General features: G+C 43.6%; 1 protein-coding gene across 2 annotated transcripts in view; it reads left to right on the top strand.

The window, feature by feature from the left end:
- Positions 1–1764: 1764 nt before the first annotated feature.
- The window catches only part of SPATS1 (spermatogenesis associated serine rich 1), a 34829-nt gene continuing 19125 nt past the window's right edge, over positions 1765–17468 (top strand). Inside the window, exon 1 of one of the 2 annotated variants that reach the window (XM_066589169.1) lies at positions 1765–1901. In XM_066589169.1, coding sequence (XP_066445266.1) covers positions 1771–1901 — 131 coding nt within the window. In that variant the 5' untranslated portion in view covers positions 1765–1770. The remainder of the gene's footprint in view (positions 1902–17468) is intronic. The other variant, XM_066589168.1, reaches the window with a different exon arrangement.

The raw sequence follows: 17468 nt of genomic DNA, 5'->3' as shown, positions 1-17468 counted from the left end.
ATATTGCTGCCTTACCAACTCAGGGTGATGGCCTTTATGTCTTTGGTGGTCACAGCAATGGCCTCTGTTTCCAACTATAAACACAGCAACAGCCTTTGGCCAGAGAGTTTAAACAAACTGGTCTGACTTATAAGATTAGTTACTACTTCTCCCCTGCCATTATCTAAGAAACAGTAAGAAGCACTGACGAGATAGATAGATAGATAGATAGATAGATAGATAGATAGATAGATAGATAGATAGATAGATAGATAGATAGATAGATAGATATGAGAGAGAGAGAGAGAGAGAGAGAGATAGGAGATAGATAGATATGAGATAGATAGATATGAGATAGATAGATACACACATATGAGATAGATAGATATGAAATAGATAGATAGATATGAGATAGATAGATAGATAGATAGATATGAGAGATAGATAGATAGATAGATATGAGATAGATATGAGAGATAGATAGATAGATAGATAGATAGATAGATAGATAGATAGATAGATAGATAGATAGATAGATAGATAGATATGAGATAGATATGAGAGATAGATAGATAGATATGAGATAGATAGATAGATAGATAGATAGATAGATAGATAGATAGATAGATAGATAGATAGATAGATAGATAGATATGGACTAGATAGATACACACATACATATGAGATAGATAGATAGATAGATAGGAGATAGAGAGATAGATAGATAGATAGATAGATAGATAGATAGATAGATAGATATGAGATAGATAGATAGATAGATATGAGATAGATAGATAGATATGAGATAGATAGATAGATAGATAGATATTGAGTACATAGATACACACATACATATTAGATAGATAGATAGATGGATAGATGGATAGATAGATTGATAGATATGGAGTAGATAGATACACACATACATATTAGATAGATAGATATGAGATAAATAGATAGATAGATATGAGATGGATAGATAGATATGGGATAGATAGATGCACACATACATATGAGATAGATAGATAGATAGATAGATAGATAGATATGAGATAGATAGATAGATAGATAGATAGATAGATAGATAGATATGAGATAGATAGATAGATAGATATGGGATAGATAGATAGATAGATAGATAGATAGATATGAGATAGATAGATAGATAGATATGGGATAGATAGATATGAGATAGATAGATAGATAGATAGATAGATAGATAGATATGAGATAGATAGATAGATAGATAGATAGATAGATATGAGAGAGAGATATAGATAGATAGATAGATATTGAGTACATAGATACACACATACATATTAGATAGATAGATAGATATGGGATAAATAGATAGATATGAGATGGATAGATAGATATGGGATAGATAGATGCACACATACATATGAGATAGATAGATAGATAGATAGATAGATAGATAGATAGATAGATAGATAGGAGATAGATAGATAGATAGGAGATAGATAGATAGATAGATAGATAGATAGATAGATAGATAGATAGATAGATATATGTGAGATAGATAGATATGAGATAGATAGATAGATAGATAGATAGATAGATAGATAGATAGATAGATAGATATGAAATAGATAGATATGAGATAGATAGATAGATGTTTTGTTTCATTGCAGTAGTAGTCTGGCACAGCTCAGTAGGGGACTTTCTATGGCCTATGATCTTGGTGTTTATTCTTCTGTCTCCTTGGAGATATCATTGTTCTAAGTAGAGCAATTGTTGTCAGCTCTGAATAGAGAGTCTGTTTACCAAAACATGTGCTGGCTCTGCCAGGAATGTGTCGCGGAGCATGGGAAGGAAGAAAGCATAATCTGCTGTATATTCGCTGCAGTACACATCTTAAGGAGCTTTCATGCTGGACCTACAGGAACCCCTTCCTTACAAAGGTGACTGCAACTTTACACAAGATGCTACATGGGGATGTTGTCATCTAACCATATTTTATGTATTTTAGACACTGAGAATTCTGGTGGGAGATTTGGCACATCATTCTGAGGGCTTTTATCACCCTAAGGGGGCCTTTCCACTGGCGTTTTTGTAACGCTGCAATATCACTGCGTTTTTTCACGCGATTGTCAATGAGACTTTCTAATGTTAAAAGCGCATTGCACAAAAATCGCAGAGCACAAACTGGCAATTTTTGTGCAATGCGTTTTTAACTTTAGAAAGTCTCATTGACATTTGCGTGAAAAAAGCACAGCAGTATTGCAGCGTTAAAAATTGCTAGTGGGAAGGCACCCTAAGAAATATGAACATTTTCATTCTGAATAGTTTATTTTATTGATGGCTTGTACCAATATGAATAACATAGTTTCAAGGTCTAAGATCTACATGTCGATTTCTTGATGGGATGTCTGGTGCTGATGGATCAAATAGCTCGAATTGTATGATGCAACTTCTATGCAAAGAAGTCAATGCACATTGTAATATAGTATCTCAGACATGTATCAGCATCAGTGTAATACAACAACAATGCTTTAGGCCGCCTGCAGACAGCCGGGTCAGATCCCGCTGTGAGAATTCTCGCAGCGGGACCTGACCCGAGTCCCTGCAGGGACCAACGCGGCACTCACCTCTCCCGCGGCTCCGGCTCTTCGATGTGCCTGCTGCTGGACAGCCAGCGCATGCGCAGAGCGGAGCCAGTGGCCGGGGAGTGACATTTCTGTGCGGGCTCTGCGAGACCTGCACAGAAATAGAGCATGTCGCAATTTGTTTACCGCACGTGATTTCACGCGGACAAATCGCGGCCGTCTGCCTAGGATTGTATTTTCTAACGCAATCCTATGGCAGCTTCCATGGGCGGAAATTCTGCGAGAAATCCCGCCGTGGAATTTCCGCCCGTGTGCAGGGGGCCTAAGAGGGATAGATAGATAGATAGATAGATAGATAGATAGATAGATAGATGTTATATCTCTGCCAGCACACCATTACTACAGTTGGTTCTATCTTGACTAGCTAGGGTTAATATCTCCTGTCCTGACTAGTAAGGGTTAATTATTCCTGCTGCTGTTAGCTGACGTAGTGGCTGATGATTGACAGCTCTGACAGCCAATTAGCTTCTCCCCTTTCCCTCTATATTCTGGCTCTTCTTGGCTGGAAGTGCCAGTTATATTTCTGTGTTTATGGTCTAATGAGCACTCTCAGTTTTCCTGTCTGGCTCTTGTCTTCTGGTTAGTTCTTTGTGCTCCTGTTTGTTTTGTATTCTGTGTATTCTCGTCTGTTATTTGTTGTCAGTTACTGTTTGTGCCCGGTTTCTGTATGCAGGATCCCCTATGACACTGGACCTGGCCTTGTGCAAGTAGTGGGGTTATTCCTTTCAGGATGGGTGCTCTGCATTGAGGCTGGTTCTGTCAGAAGGGTTCAGAGTGCCCCGCTGTTATCATTACCCCTTTGTTCTCTCAGCTCCTGCGTCTAATGGCCTTTTTTTTTACATGAGATGAAAGTTGTTCAAACGACTGCATGATTGCTGACATCCCTGCTCATGCAGAGCACTTAGACAGAAAAACTTGCCGCTGGATTGCTGGCTTCTTGTCCACTTCTCACTCAGAGCTTCAACTCCTAGGTGAAGCGCTGAGCAGGAAGCTTTTACATGGAACGAGAAGCCAGCGATCCAACCATGTTTTTTAAGCAGACCAAAGAGTCAGTTCAACCCCTTAAAGACCGGCCCATAGACTTTTTACGTCCTCACTTGCTAGGCCTTATTCCCTGAGGACGTAGAAATATGTTTCCTGCAGGGACTAAGGCCCTGCAAGCTGAGGACGTGGCAGCTCCATGCTGCCAGCTCCCGGAGGTAGCCGGCAACCTGGAGCTGCCATTCCGGGCCACGGGTCCCCTCCCCCGGTCACATGATCGCCGGCATTTACCGAATGCCGGCGATCATATAAACGTTAGTAAAAAGTTTAAAAAAAGTGAAAGATTCAGCTGCCCCGGTGGATCGGATCCATCGGGGCAGCTGAAAGTACTCACCCGCCTTCACTCCGATGACCGGCGGTGTCCCAGCCTCCAGGTCCCGTCAGCGCCTTCTGCGCATGCGCGCCTGACGTCATACGTCGGGCGCGCGCTCAGAAGGCGCGTGCGGCCCGGGAAATTTAAAAATCCTTTTGCTCCCGGCTCCCATGTGAGCAGAGGGATTTCACTGGATATCCAATGGATAGCAGCGATCATGTAAAGTAAAAAAAAGTTTTTAAAAAGTTTAAAAAAAAGAAAAAAAAGTTTAAGTTTCATCTCCCCTCACGGATCATATCCGTGAGGGGAGATGAAATAACGTACCTAAGGCACCGCATTTATCCGTGGACTTCACCACGGCTTCTGCCCATGCGCCCACCGCCAAGATGGCGGACGCATGTGCAAAAGGCACAGATTGCCAGGGTAATTTAAAATCTCCCTGCTCCTGGCTACCAAATGTAGCCAAGAGCCTGGAGATTTCACCGGGGCCCACAAAACGCGGTTCCTGGTTACGTGATCGCCGTTTTCCACTTGAAAACAGCGATCACGTAAAAGTAAAAAAAGTGAGGGGAGGTGAAAATACTTACCTAAGGCCTCCGGCGATGTCCCCCGATGGGATCTTTATCCACGGACCTTTCCCCAACTTTGGCGCAAAAGCTGTTGAGGGCCCTGGAAATTCAAAGTCTCCTTGCTCCTGGCTACTAAATGTAGCCAAGAGCCTGGAGCAGTGATAGAGGGCCGCAGTGAGTGGTTTCCGGTCACGTGATCGCCGTTATCCAATAGATAATGGCGATTACGTAAAATTTAAGACACATTTGAAGTTTGATGCGCCTTTGCTTTTGAGTCCTGTTGTGCATACAGACATAATATTAAGGCCACAATGGGTATGTCTCTGAAAACGGGATAAAAGGGGGGATCCATTTTGGGGTGAACTTTTTCATTCTTATGTACGCTATACAAAAAAAAATGTTTTTAAAATGACACAACTGCCAAAAAAATTAAAATCGTAATTTTTTCCATCTGCTTTGCTCAGATTCATTCAAAAACTGCGGGGTTAAAATATACAGTACACCCCTAGGTGTATGCGTTAAGTGGTCTAGTTTTCAAAATGGGGTCATTTGTGGGGGTCCTCTGTCGTTTTGGCCGCTCAAGGGTTCTACAAGTGGGCGATGGGGCCTAAAACGCCTTCACGCAAAATGTCTGTTCTAAAAGCCACCGGCTGCTCCTTTCGTTTTGGGCCCCGTTGTGAATACGGACATAATTTTAGGGCCACAATGGGTATGTTTCTGAACACGGGATAAACAGGGGTATATTTTTTGTGGTACAAGTCTTCATTCATATGTGTGCTGTACAAAAAAACGGGTTTAAAAGTGACATGATTGCCAAAAAAATGAAAATCGTAATTTTTTCCTTCTGCTTTGCTTAGATTTATTCAAAAACCGTGGGGTCAAAATACACAGTACACCCCTAGAGGAATTCGTTAAGGGGTCTAGTTTTCAAAATGGGGTCATTTGTGGGGTTCTCTGTCATTTTGGTCCATCAAGGGCTCTGCAATTGGGCAATGGGGCTGAAATCGCCTTCAAGCAAAATGACTGTTCTGAAAGTCACCGTCTGCTCTTTTTGGTTTGGGCCCCGTTGTGCATATGGACAGAAGATTAGGGCTACATTGGGTATGTTTCTAAACACAGGACAAACGGGGGTATCCATTTTGGGTGCAAATCTGCATTTTTATGTGCATTATAGAAAAAAAATCCCATCTTTTAAATGGCATATTTTCAAAAACATGAAATTTTATTTTTTTCTCCTCTAAATTGCATTAATTCCTGAAAAAAACTGTGAGGTAAAAATACTCACGACCCCCCTCAGTGAATACATTAAGGGGTGTAGTTTTTAAAATAGGGTCATTTGTGGGGGTATCTATCATTCTGACACCTATGAGCCTTTGTAATCTTGGCTTGGTGCCGGAAAATAAAGTGTTCCTCAAAATGCTGAAAATCAATGTTAAATTTGCACGTCTCTTAAATGGTTAAAAAAAACCTGAACTTTTTCTAATGTGCACCCAGAATAAAGTAAACAGATGGAAATATATATCTTATCAAGAATTTGTACAGTATGTTTGCACATATTTGAGATATCGCAGTTGAAAATGTGAAAAAATTAAATTTTTTTCAAAATTTTCCCAATTTTGGCGCTTTTAATAAATATACACAAATTCTATCTGACTATTTTCACCACCTAAATGAAGTACAACATGTGGTGAAAAAGCAATGTCAGAATCACTTGGATAAGCAAAACCTGTACGGAGTTATGCTATGTCAAAGTGACACATGTCAGATTTCCAAAATTTGGTCTGGTCATTAAGGGGCAAACAGGCTTGGTCACTAAGGGGTTAACAAACTGTGAATGACTAGTGAGCGATCCCCCCCCCCCCCATATTCACTTTGAACGTTTATCACTCAAATTCATTCATTTGAATGAATTTTGAGTAATAATCGTTATGTGCAAGTGAGTTATTAGCTACCTTGCTAGCAAGCATGCACGCCTGTCCTGACTGCTTTTGTATCATATCACCCATGTTTTTTTCAGCAATCCAGGACAAACGAGACAAAAGAATTCAATTTCAGAATCAGTCACCAATAGTTAATTTCCAGGGACTCACCACTTGCGATCCAAGTGATCAGCTGATCGTCTGGCCTGCTGTGCAGCAGGGCTTGGTGTCATCAGTGGGGTTGGAGATGTAAGCGTCATAGAGGGCTTCACTGCAACTGAAATCAATGAGATTTGAAGCCTCCCATTACGCTTCAGGCACTTCTGCGTCTGACACCGAGGTTGGATGTGAAAGTGTAATGGGAGGCAGTGCTCTCATTCATCTAAACAACATCCGAAAATAAATCTCTGAAAAATGCACAGCTAGCCCTAATCCCAGTCTCCTCAGCACTGCATCTAGCACCCACTCATTTTCTATGTTAGAACCAACGACAGAGAAAGAAGTCTTCAGACTGCCTTCCGCTGCTCACCCCACCACCTGTGCTAGCGATACTCTTCCCTCTCACCTCCTCCGGTCCCTTTCCCCAGCTGTCATTTCCCACCTCACCATCATCTACAACCTCTCCCTAACCTCTGGCACCTTTCCCTTCTCGTTCAAACACTCCATCATATCCCCTCTAAAAAAAACCAACCCTTGGCCCGACCGACGCTGCTAACTATCGACCCATCTCAAACTTCCCCTTCATCTCCAAACTACTAGAATGTCTGGTCTACTCCCGCCTCACACGCTTTCTCTCTGATAACTGTCTTCTCAACCCCCTCCAGTCCGGTTTCCAGACCCTACACTCGACTGAAACCGCCCTCACAAAAGTATCAAATGACCTGATGATGGCAAAGTTGAGAGGTGACAACTCCCCACTAATCTTCTTTGACCTCTCTGCTGCATTTAACACTGTTGACCATAACCTCCTCCTCGCTATACTTCGCTCTATTGGCCTAAAGGACACTGCTCACTCCTGGTTCTCCTCCTACCTCTCTGACCGCTCTTTCCTTTACTGGCTCTATCTCCTCTCCACTTCCTCTCGCTGTCGGGGTCCCCCAGGGCTCACACCTTGGTCCCCTTCTCTTCTCTATCTACACAGCCCCAATTGGACAAACAATTTAGTCTCCAATACCATCTTTACGCTGATACAGTAGACAAAGTAGAAAAGGACCCCACACTCATATGCACTTAGGATAACGTGAGTGATATAAATCCAATGCACTGGCGTACCATCAGGGGTCGCAAATGTGTCCCGGCTCCTGCACTGAGGGGGTCCAGAGGCCATCCTTTACCATACACAAATGCACATACAGTGCATTATTGGCTGGTCTCACTGCGAGCCACGTAATTGCTGTGGTGCGGCTGACAGAGCGAGCCAGAGAGCAGCAGACAAGAATAGGAGGAGGGATGGGGAAAGGAGAGGAACAGGCAAGCAGATACACACATGGCACGGCACAGACTAGAGCAAGTTGATGATTATGTCATCTCTCTCCGCTCCTGCACAGTGCACAGTGTTCAGCGTCTTGTGCCCTGCTGATCTCCTCACACAGAGAAGTGGTCCAGGGTATCTATCTATCTATCTATCTATCTATCTATCTATCTATCTATCTATCTATCTATCTATCTATCTATCTATCTATCTCATATCTGTCATCTATCTATCTCATATTTGTCATCTATCTATCTCAAAACTATCGATCATCTATCTATCTTTCTCAAATCTATATATGTTATATCCATCTTCATATCCATCTTCATATCTATCTATCTATCTATCTATCTATCTCACTCATATCTATCTATCTATCTATCTATCTATCTATCTATCTATCTATCGAATAAGTTATACATCTCCCTGTATATAATTCCACACTTTACACACAATTAAATAACGCATCAAAAACACATGTGGTTTTTAATAGTGTATGCAGTTTCTTAAAAACGTATGTGGTCTTTGAATACTGCATGCAGTTTTTTTAATGTGTTTTTCTTAATTGTGGTTCAAAGGTACAGCAAAAACATGAACACACCCTAAGACCACTCTCACACATGCGTTCAGAAAACGCAGCTTGAAATCGTGGCATTTTTACCGCAATTTCGAGCGGAATTTTTGAACGCATGGTACAGTGTTTGACAGCGGTTTTTAATACACCCCATCATTGGGTTGGTGAGGAGGTGTGTTAAAAAACACCAAAACGCAAAAATAGAACAGACAGCTCTGGAAAAGGAACACAGCATTCGAGCGCAGGTTTGAGTAACCCTATTGAAATCAATGGGAGCATTGTACCGCGATTAGTATGGCATGGGATGCCGAGCTAATAGCGGTGTGTGTGTGAGAGTGGCCTAAGGGGCTACAAACAAATTTTTATGTAGTGCAGGAAATGAGTCATGTCTGCAAAGATTACACCAAAGGGCTAGATCATGTATGGAAATTCATTTTGCAGCTGTATGCAGCACGATCTAGGTATGGGTATGGGAGTGGGGGTGTGAAGGCCCAGTGGGGGGGCCCAAACTGAACTTTTGCACCCAGGCCCCTAAGCCTTTAGGTACACCCCTGATCCAATGATAGGTATAACTTACTTTGTTAAGCATATAGGGCTCCTCTCAATCCAGGGACGTCCTTAGTGAGGCAAAGGAAAGAGTCCTGTGAGATTTCGATATCAACTAATTTATTGATAGGAAGACAAACAGGCAACAAAATAGTGGGAAAAAACAATGGAGTGCAACGCATTTTGGAGCAGCACAAGTCTGGTGGTCTGAGTTGCTGGTAATGCAGGCTGCATAGCGTTCCTCTGTCTACTGTGTTCTTGACTGAGGTCCTCATGCCTGTGAGCTCCCCCCCCAGTCACTTTACCTAAGGACTAGGGATCCTGCCCTGCCGGATACTGTATTAAGCCTCCTTGGACTGACGGTGTGGACACCTGGCATCGGACAGGTGTTCCACACTAGGTAAGTCCCACCTTTTACATCTACATTTTCAATCACCTATTATTTTTAGTCACCTCCTTAAAGGAACCCTTTGTGGAGTGCTAGTCTGCTGACTTTTTCATTTACCTCTACGCCGATGACACTCAGTTATGCACCTCTTTCCCTGACACCTTAGCACCATTCCTCCAAAATCTCACTGACTGTCTGTCCACTGTCTCTAACACTATGTTCTCCCTCTTTCTCAAACTTAACCTCTCAAAAACTAACCTTTTTGTCTTTCCGTTCTCAACCAGCCGACCTCCTCCCAACAGCTCCATATCAGTATCTGGCACCACCATAACCCCAAGACAGCATGCTCCAACATCCAATCTCTGGCCTGAACATGTCACTTGCACCTCATAAATATTGCTAAAGACACTCGTTGTCGCCCTCATCCACTCCCGACACGACTAATGCAACTTGCTGTTCATTGCCCTTCCCCGCACCAGACTCTCCCCTCTCCAATCCATGTTAAATGCGGCAGCTAGACTCATCTTCCTATCCAGCCACTTCTCAGATGCCTCTGCACTATGCCAGTCGCTGCATTGGCTGCCCATTCACTGCAGAACAAAATTTACACTCCTCACTCTCACCCACAAAGCTCTCCATGGCGCCGCGCCACCGTATATCGCCTCCCTACTGTCAGTACACCACCCAGTCCACACATTCTGATCTGCTATCACATTCAGACTAAACACCCCTCTAATGCGAACCTCACATGCTCACCTCCAGGACTTCACCAGAGCAGCATCCATCCTCTGGAACGCTCTACCCCAAGGAAGGGACCTCCAGGGTTATTGAGTTCAACCTCCTGCTCAGTGCGAGATTCATTGAATCATCCCACACAGATGTCTGTCTTGCCTCTATTTAAAGGCTTCCATTGAAGGAAAACTCACCACCTCCCATGGCAACCTGTTCCACTCATTGATCACCCTGACTGTCAAAGTATTTTTCTAATATCTAATTTGTGTCTCTTCCCTTTCAGTTTCACCCCATTGCTTCTGGTCTTTCCTTGTGCAAATGACAATAGGGCTGATCCCTCTGCACTGTGACAGCCCTTCAGATATTTGTAGACAGCTATTAAGTCTCCTCACAGCCTTCTTTTTTGCAAGCTAAGCATTCCCAGATCATTTAACGGTTCCTCATACAACATGATTTGCAGACCGCTCACCATCTTGGTAACTCCTTTTTGAACTTGCTTCAGCTTGTCTATGCAATTTTTAAACTGGGGTGTCCAGAACTGGACACAGTATTCCAGATGAGGACTGACCAAGGAAGAGTAATCTACACTCTATGTTTCTCTTAATACATCCCAGAATTGTGTTTGCCTTTTTTGCTACTGCATCACATTGTTGACTCATGTTCAGTCTGTCATGTATTAGTATACCCAAGTATCTTTCACATGTGCTGCTGCTAAGCTCAATTCTTCCCATTCCGTCTGTGCTTTTTTTGATTTTCCTTACGCAGATGTAGTATTTTGCATTTCTCCTTGTTAAATACCTGTCACCTTCATGCTGGATGCCAAACTCCGACTCCCCCACTCATAGAGATGGTAACACTCTCGATTTAGTTTTCCTCCGTCTCTGCTCTGCTTCTCACTTTACTAACTCCCCACTTCCACTCTCGGATCACAACCTTCTCTCTTTCTCAATCAGGCACCCTAGCATCTCTCCTGACCCTCCTATCTATCGCACCTCTAGGAACCTCCAGTCTGTCCGCACTAAACAGTTTGCCGAAGCTATTCAGTCCTCCCTATCGCCCATCTCTCGCCTCCCCTGCCCTAACCTGGCAGCCGAATACTACCACACCACCCTCAGCCGGGCCCTGGATGAAGTGGCACCGCCCGTGACGCGAGCTGTCAAACGCAGACCACGGCAACCCTGGCTCACGTCCCAAACACGCTTCATCCGGCGGTGCTCTAGGTGCGCCGAGCGGCTGTGGAGAAAGTCAAAGCTGCCAGCAGACTTTCTCCACTTCAAATTCATGCTTAAAATGTATAACCTAGCCCTTCACCATGCCAAACAAGTTTACTTCACCTCCCTTGTCTCCTCACTATCCCACAACCCCAAACAACTCTTTGAGACCTTTCACTCCCTCCTCAGCCCCAAGGAACAGGCCCCTGTGACAGACCTGACTGCTGGAGAACTAGCTGCGTATTTCAAAGAAAAAATCGACCACATTCGAAAAGAAATCTCTGAAAGCTGCATGGTTAGCCCTGATCCCAGCTTCATCAGCACTGCATCCAGCACCTACTCACTATCTACGCTAGAACCAACGACAGAGGAAGAAGTCTCCAGGCTCCTTTCCACTGCCCGCCCTACCACCTGCGCCAGCGACCCTCTCCCCTCTCACCTCCTCCGCTCCCTTTCCCCAGCTCTCATTACTCACCTTACCACAATCTGCAACCTCTCCCTAACCTCTGGCACTTTTCCCTCCTCATTCAAACACTCCATTATATCCCCTCTGCTTAAAAAAACAACCTTGGACCCGACAAATGCTGCTAACTACCGACCCGTCTCAAACCTCCCCTTTATCTCCAAATTACTGGAACGCCTGGTCTACTCCCGGCTTACTCGCTTTCTCTCTGACAACTCACTCCTCGACCCCCTCCAGTCTGGTTTCCGCTCTCTACACTCGACCGAAACTGCCCTTACAAAAGTAACAAATGACCTGATGACTGCAAAGTCGAGAGGTGATTACTCTCTACTAATCCTCCTTGACCTGTCTGCTGCATTTGACACTGTCGACCATAATCTCCTTCTCACTATGCTCCGCTCTATTGGTCTAAAGGATACTGCTCTCTCCTGGTTCTCCTCCTACCTCTCTGACCGCTCTTTCAGTGTTTCCTTTGCTGGTTCTATCTCTGCTCCACTTCCTCTCGCTGTCGGGGTACCCCAGGGCTCAGTCCTTGGTCCCCTTCTTTTCTCTATCTATACTGCCCCAATTGGACAAACCATCCACAGATTCGGCCTCCAATACCATCTCTATGCTGACGACACCCAACTATACACCTCCTCCCGTGAGATCTCTGGACCATTCCTCCAAAATATCACCAACTGTCTGTCCGCTGTCTCTAACACTATGTCCTCCCTTTTTCTCAAACTAAACCTCTCTAAAACTGACCTCCTTGTCTTTCCACCTTCTAACCGACCTCCCCTCAACATCTCCATTCCAGTGTCTGGCACCATCATAACCCCCCGACGGCATGCCCGATGCCTTGGGGTCACACTGGACTCTGACCTCTCCTTTGCCCCCCATATCCAATCTCTGGCCCAAACATGCCACATGCACCTCAAAAATATTGCTAAAATACGTCCGTTCCTAACCACGGACACGCTAAAGACGCTCGTGGTTGCGCTCATCCACTCCCGGCTTGACTACTGCAACTCGCTACTCATCGGCCTCCCCCGCACTAGACTCGCTCCGCTCCAATCCATACTAAATGCAGCAGCTAGACTCATTTTTCTATCCAGTCGTTATTCAGACGCCTCTGCATTATGCCAGTCGCTGCATTGGCTGCCCATCCACTACAGAACTAAATTTAAACTCCTCTACCTCACTCACAAAGCTCTGCATGGCGCTGCGCCACCATACATCGCCTCCCTACTGTCAGTATACCACCCAGCCCGCTCACTCCGATCGGCAAACACACTCAGACTAAACACCCCTGTAATACGAACCTCTCATGCTCGCCTACAGGACTTCACTAGAGCAGCACCCATCCTCTGGAATGCTCTACCCCAAGGCATCCGGACAATTCCCGATGCACGAAATTTCAGACGTGCCTTAAAAACGCACCTCTTCAGGGAAGCATACCAAATCTCCTGATCTAGTCCCTCGCCCCTCCCTATGGTGCTCCACCCTGTTTGCCTTCTGATAAATGATCTGTACATAATATTTCCTATTGCCTGTGTTCCCAACCCCGTGCACCTCCTGTACCACCCCCAACCCATTTGTGTCTAACCCAATGTATCTCACATTGTAATTGTTGTATTGTTCTGCATTTATCCATGCCTGAAAGCGCTGCGGAATAAGTTGGCGCTATACAAATAAAGATTATTATTATTATTATTATTATTAAATGCACAACGTCCAGGATGAACTGGAGGCGGTGTTCACACAGTGAGCAAACTGCAGCTCAGAGTGCAAAAATAATAGAATATAAAACAAAAGGAAGAGATAACTTCACCCTGACTTCTAGGAAGGAAAAGCCCTGCCTAAAAGCAAAGCTATCATGTCAAGAAAGGCATCCCTGTGTCTCGTGCCTCGGCTGCTAACTTCTTACACTTAACAAAAATAAACGTAACCAGTTAATTCCAATTCGCATTAACGCAAACTTAATAAAAGAAAACTACTTAGCTTGCAGCAGCAGAGCTCCAAAAGGCACAACCTCACTCCACCAGAGCTGAGACAATGAGCAACACCTAAATGCAGGAGCTGACTTAAAGGGGTTGTCCTGCGAAAGCAAGTGGGGTTAAGCATTTCTGTATGGCCATATACATGCACTTTGTAATATACATCGCGCATTAAATATTGGCCATACAGTAGTTATACACTTACCCCCTCCGGTGTTGGCGCAGAAGACGTGTGCGGCGCGAGCACGCCGGAGCGGCCCCATTCAACGGGACAGAAGAGCAGACGCAAGCGCGTCTAATCGAGGGAGAAGAAGGCTTTGGTCGGCGCCATGGAGACGGGGACGCCAACACCGGAGGGAGTAAGTGTATAACTTCTGTATGGCCAATATTTAATGCACGATGTATATTACAAAGTGCATTAATATGGCCATACAGAAGTGTGTACCCCCACTTGCTTTCGCGGGACAACCCCTTTAAGTAGTGACCAATGCAATGTCATAGGTCAAAGAAGACTCCACAAACATCAGGGAAACACTCACATGCAAAATAATGGTAGGGGGGATACAAAAGGAAAACAGACAAATGACCAGTAGACACAAGAAGTGAGGACAAACCCCAGAAGTATAACCCTTACATATTATGATTAACTGGAACAACGTGGCCAGTCCGTTTATATGACATGGCCGCTGCACCATGACCTTGTCCTGATTCAGGGACCGTGACAATATCTTTCTGTTAGTCGCTGTACACTGTTCAAGTTTGTTCAGATCTTTTTGAATCCTCTCTCTCTCTCTTTCTTGTCCAGTGTTAGCTATCCCTCCTAGCTATGTGTTGTTGACAAACTTGATCAGTTTCCCCTCAATTCCCTCTGCTAGTTCATTTCTAAAAATGTTGAACAACACTGGACCGAGGACAGAGCCTTGTAGTACCCCACTTGATACATTCTTCCACTTAGATGTATAACTATTTATGACCACTCTATGTATGATCACTCAGCCAGTTGTGAATCCACCTAACCGTTGCCTTGTCAATCCCATTTTGGTCATGTTGTCAATAAGTATGGTAGGAGATACTTTGTCAAATGCTTTACTAAAATTAAGAAAAACTATATCTACCGCATTTCCCTGATCAACCCAGTCAGTGATTCTGTCATAGAAGGAAATTAGATTCGTCTGGCATGACTTGTTTGCTACAAACACATGCAGGCTCTGGTTAATTACTCCATTCTCATCCAAGTACTTACATACATGATCTTTAATAATTTGTTCAAAGATGTTTTCTCAAGCTTGAGAAAGACCGAACTCTACAGGTCGAAACGTTGCTGCTGCTTTTGACTTTTAAATGGAGAAACTTTGTGGATTACTTGTGGGTTATGGTTCAAACCCTTCATATGGCGTACATATGGTATTCTAGCTGAATTGCTGGAGTGTGGAGTTATCCACTTTTCTTTGCTGCTGACCACTGCTTCTACTTTGACTCCTGATTCTCCTGCATCTTTAGGTCCCATGCTTCCATTCAGTTTTCTTCAATATTCTGAATTTCTGCTCTGTCAAGGAAATCCTCCTTAATGAGTTTCAATGTAGCTATTTTCTCCTGAAGACTTCTCACCTCTTCCCTCAATAGAAAGACAAGCTTGCATTTCTGGAAGGTGAAGTTTGACTTTTCCTCTGGTAGGCAAACATATAACATACATTGCAGCTCACCATATGGCTACTCCCCCCTTCCATGTTTATGTCCACTTCCAAACTTATAAAAGTCAAGAACACTTGTGATGATATATAACCTATAAGATGCTACTTAGTGTCCTCTGAGCAGCTAGACCAGGCTAAACCCAGCAATTGTCCCACTCACAGTGACTCTTCGATCTTCCCAGAATACATTGGGAATATGCAAATTACCTTCCAGGAGCTCCAATCTCTTCTAGTTCCTCTTGATGCCACCATGGAATCTCTTTTTAGTTTTGCTTTTAATGTCTCAGAAGGGCATCAAATCTGACACCCACTGACAGTGTGCAGTGGGACGGCCCACTTGACACATTCACAGCTTTAGGATCCGAAACTATGAGGAGCCTTTATGAGAGAGTAGAAGGAAAGGAAGGCATTATTGAAATTGCCAGGGATGCAAAACTTTGCAGCTGGACTCACTGACATAAGGACAAGGCAGGTTCTCTTTAATGAATGAACATGTACATTTTATTCATTTAGAACCATACAAATTTAAAAAATGTACTATGTCATCAAGGTGCGGGAAGGGGTTAATTGTTAGCACAAGGACATGAGTAGGACAGACGCTTACGTTTGGCTATTTTTATTCCTATAATTTAGATCTTGGACAATTTATGTTCATCCCAAAATAATGAACTTTTTGATTAATGATCTTTTCAAGCTGAAAAGGTTGCTGGATCCACACGTAATACTTCTTCTAGTGGGGGACGGACCATCATTTGGTTGTTTCTTAACATAAATTGCTTAGCCTGCCAGAATTTTTTTGCAAATATGCAATTTTGGAAGAGTCTAAGTAGCTGACTTGGCAAATTGTAATAAATGCAGACTGCAGCATTTAAAAGTTTACGAAGAATATGACCATAGCAATCGAAAAAAAAAAACTTTGCTACCCAAATGAACACATACACCACAGATTGTACACTTTTATAAAATACATATGTTTAATCATATTGCAAAAACAAAAAACTGACCCCTTAGGGACTAACTAATTTGCCAACTTTTTTCAGCATTGCATTCCAAGAGCCATAATATTTTGATTTCTCAGTCAATTTAAAGAGACTGTCAGTTGCTTTTAGCCCTATAAGCTAAGCTAATGGGTTCAAAGTAGGCGACCTGCTGAGTCTGGTGATGTAAATTTTACCTTCCTGTTGTTTACCTGATGTGAGCACTGAAAGTCTCCGCTAAATACATTCAGCTGTGCACTAATTTTATATTGGGTGGACTTGCCGCTCAGTGGCGACTTCCAGTGCTTACACTGTTGTAACGACAAGGAAGGTGAGTATAAAGGCCCATTTACACGGAATGATGATCGCTCAAAATTTGCTCAAACGACAGTTTGAGTGACAGTTTTGAACGATCATCTTTGTATAACTTTAAGTAACTAATTAGCTACTTAAGAGTTAATGCAGGCAGAGCAGGATACCGACGTGATAGCTCCGAGAACAAAGCAGCTGTTTTGTATATGCAAACAGATGCATTGTTCTCTGAGCTTTCAGCTGGTGTATTGCTGAGAACTGCCAGCGGGATACCAGCTGAAAGAATACTATCAGCGCCGCCCGCTTAGAAAATCAGCATGCGGCGCTGATAAGAGTCATCTGTGATTTCTAGCTTGCTAGAAAATCACAATGAATGAATAGTGCACGAAGAGTGCACGATGGCCGCTCATTTAGACAAAATGATTATCGCTCAAAAGACGGCTTTTGAGCAAATTTTCAGTGAAAATCGTTGTGTCTAAATGGGCCTTAAAACTTACATCCAGAGACTCAGGGGGTCACCTACTTTCAGCCCGTGAGCTTGGTTAATAGGGCTAAAAGTAACTGACAGTCTCTTTAACAGTGCAGAGCTTGCTCAGGAATTACAACAGACAAGTATGAGTGCATCTGAGTGCACAGTAAGGGAAGGCTTTTGCAGGCTAGCCTGATGTCAAGAAGG

Source organism: Eleutherodactylus coqui, chromosome 1 (genome assembly GCF_035609145.1).
Source record: "Eleutherodactylus coqui strain aEleCoq1 chromosome 1, aEleCoq1.hap1, whole genome shotgun sequence".
Lineage (NCBI taxonomy): Eukaryota > Metazoa > Chordata > Amphibia > Anura > Eleutherodactylidae > Eleutherodactylus > Eleutherodactylus coqui.
Note: the sequence above shows the minus strand (reverse complement) of the source record. Positions and strands in the feature narration are given on the sequence as shown.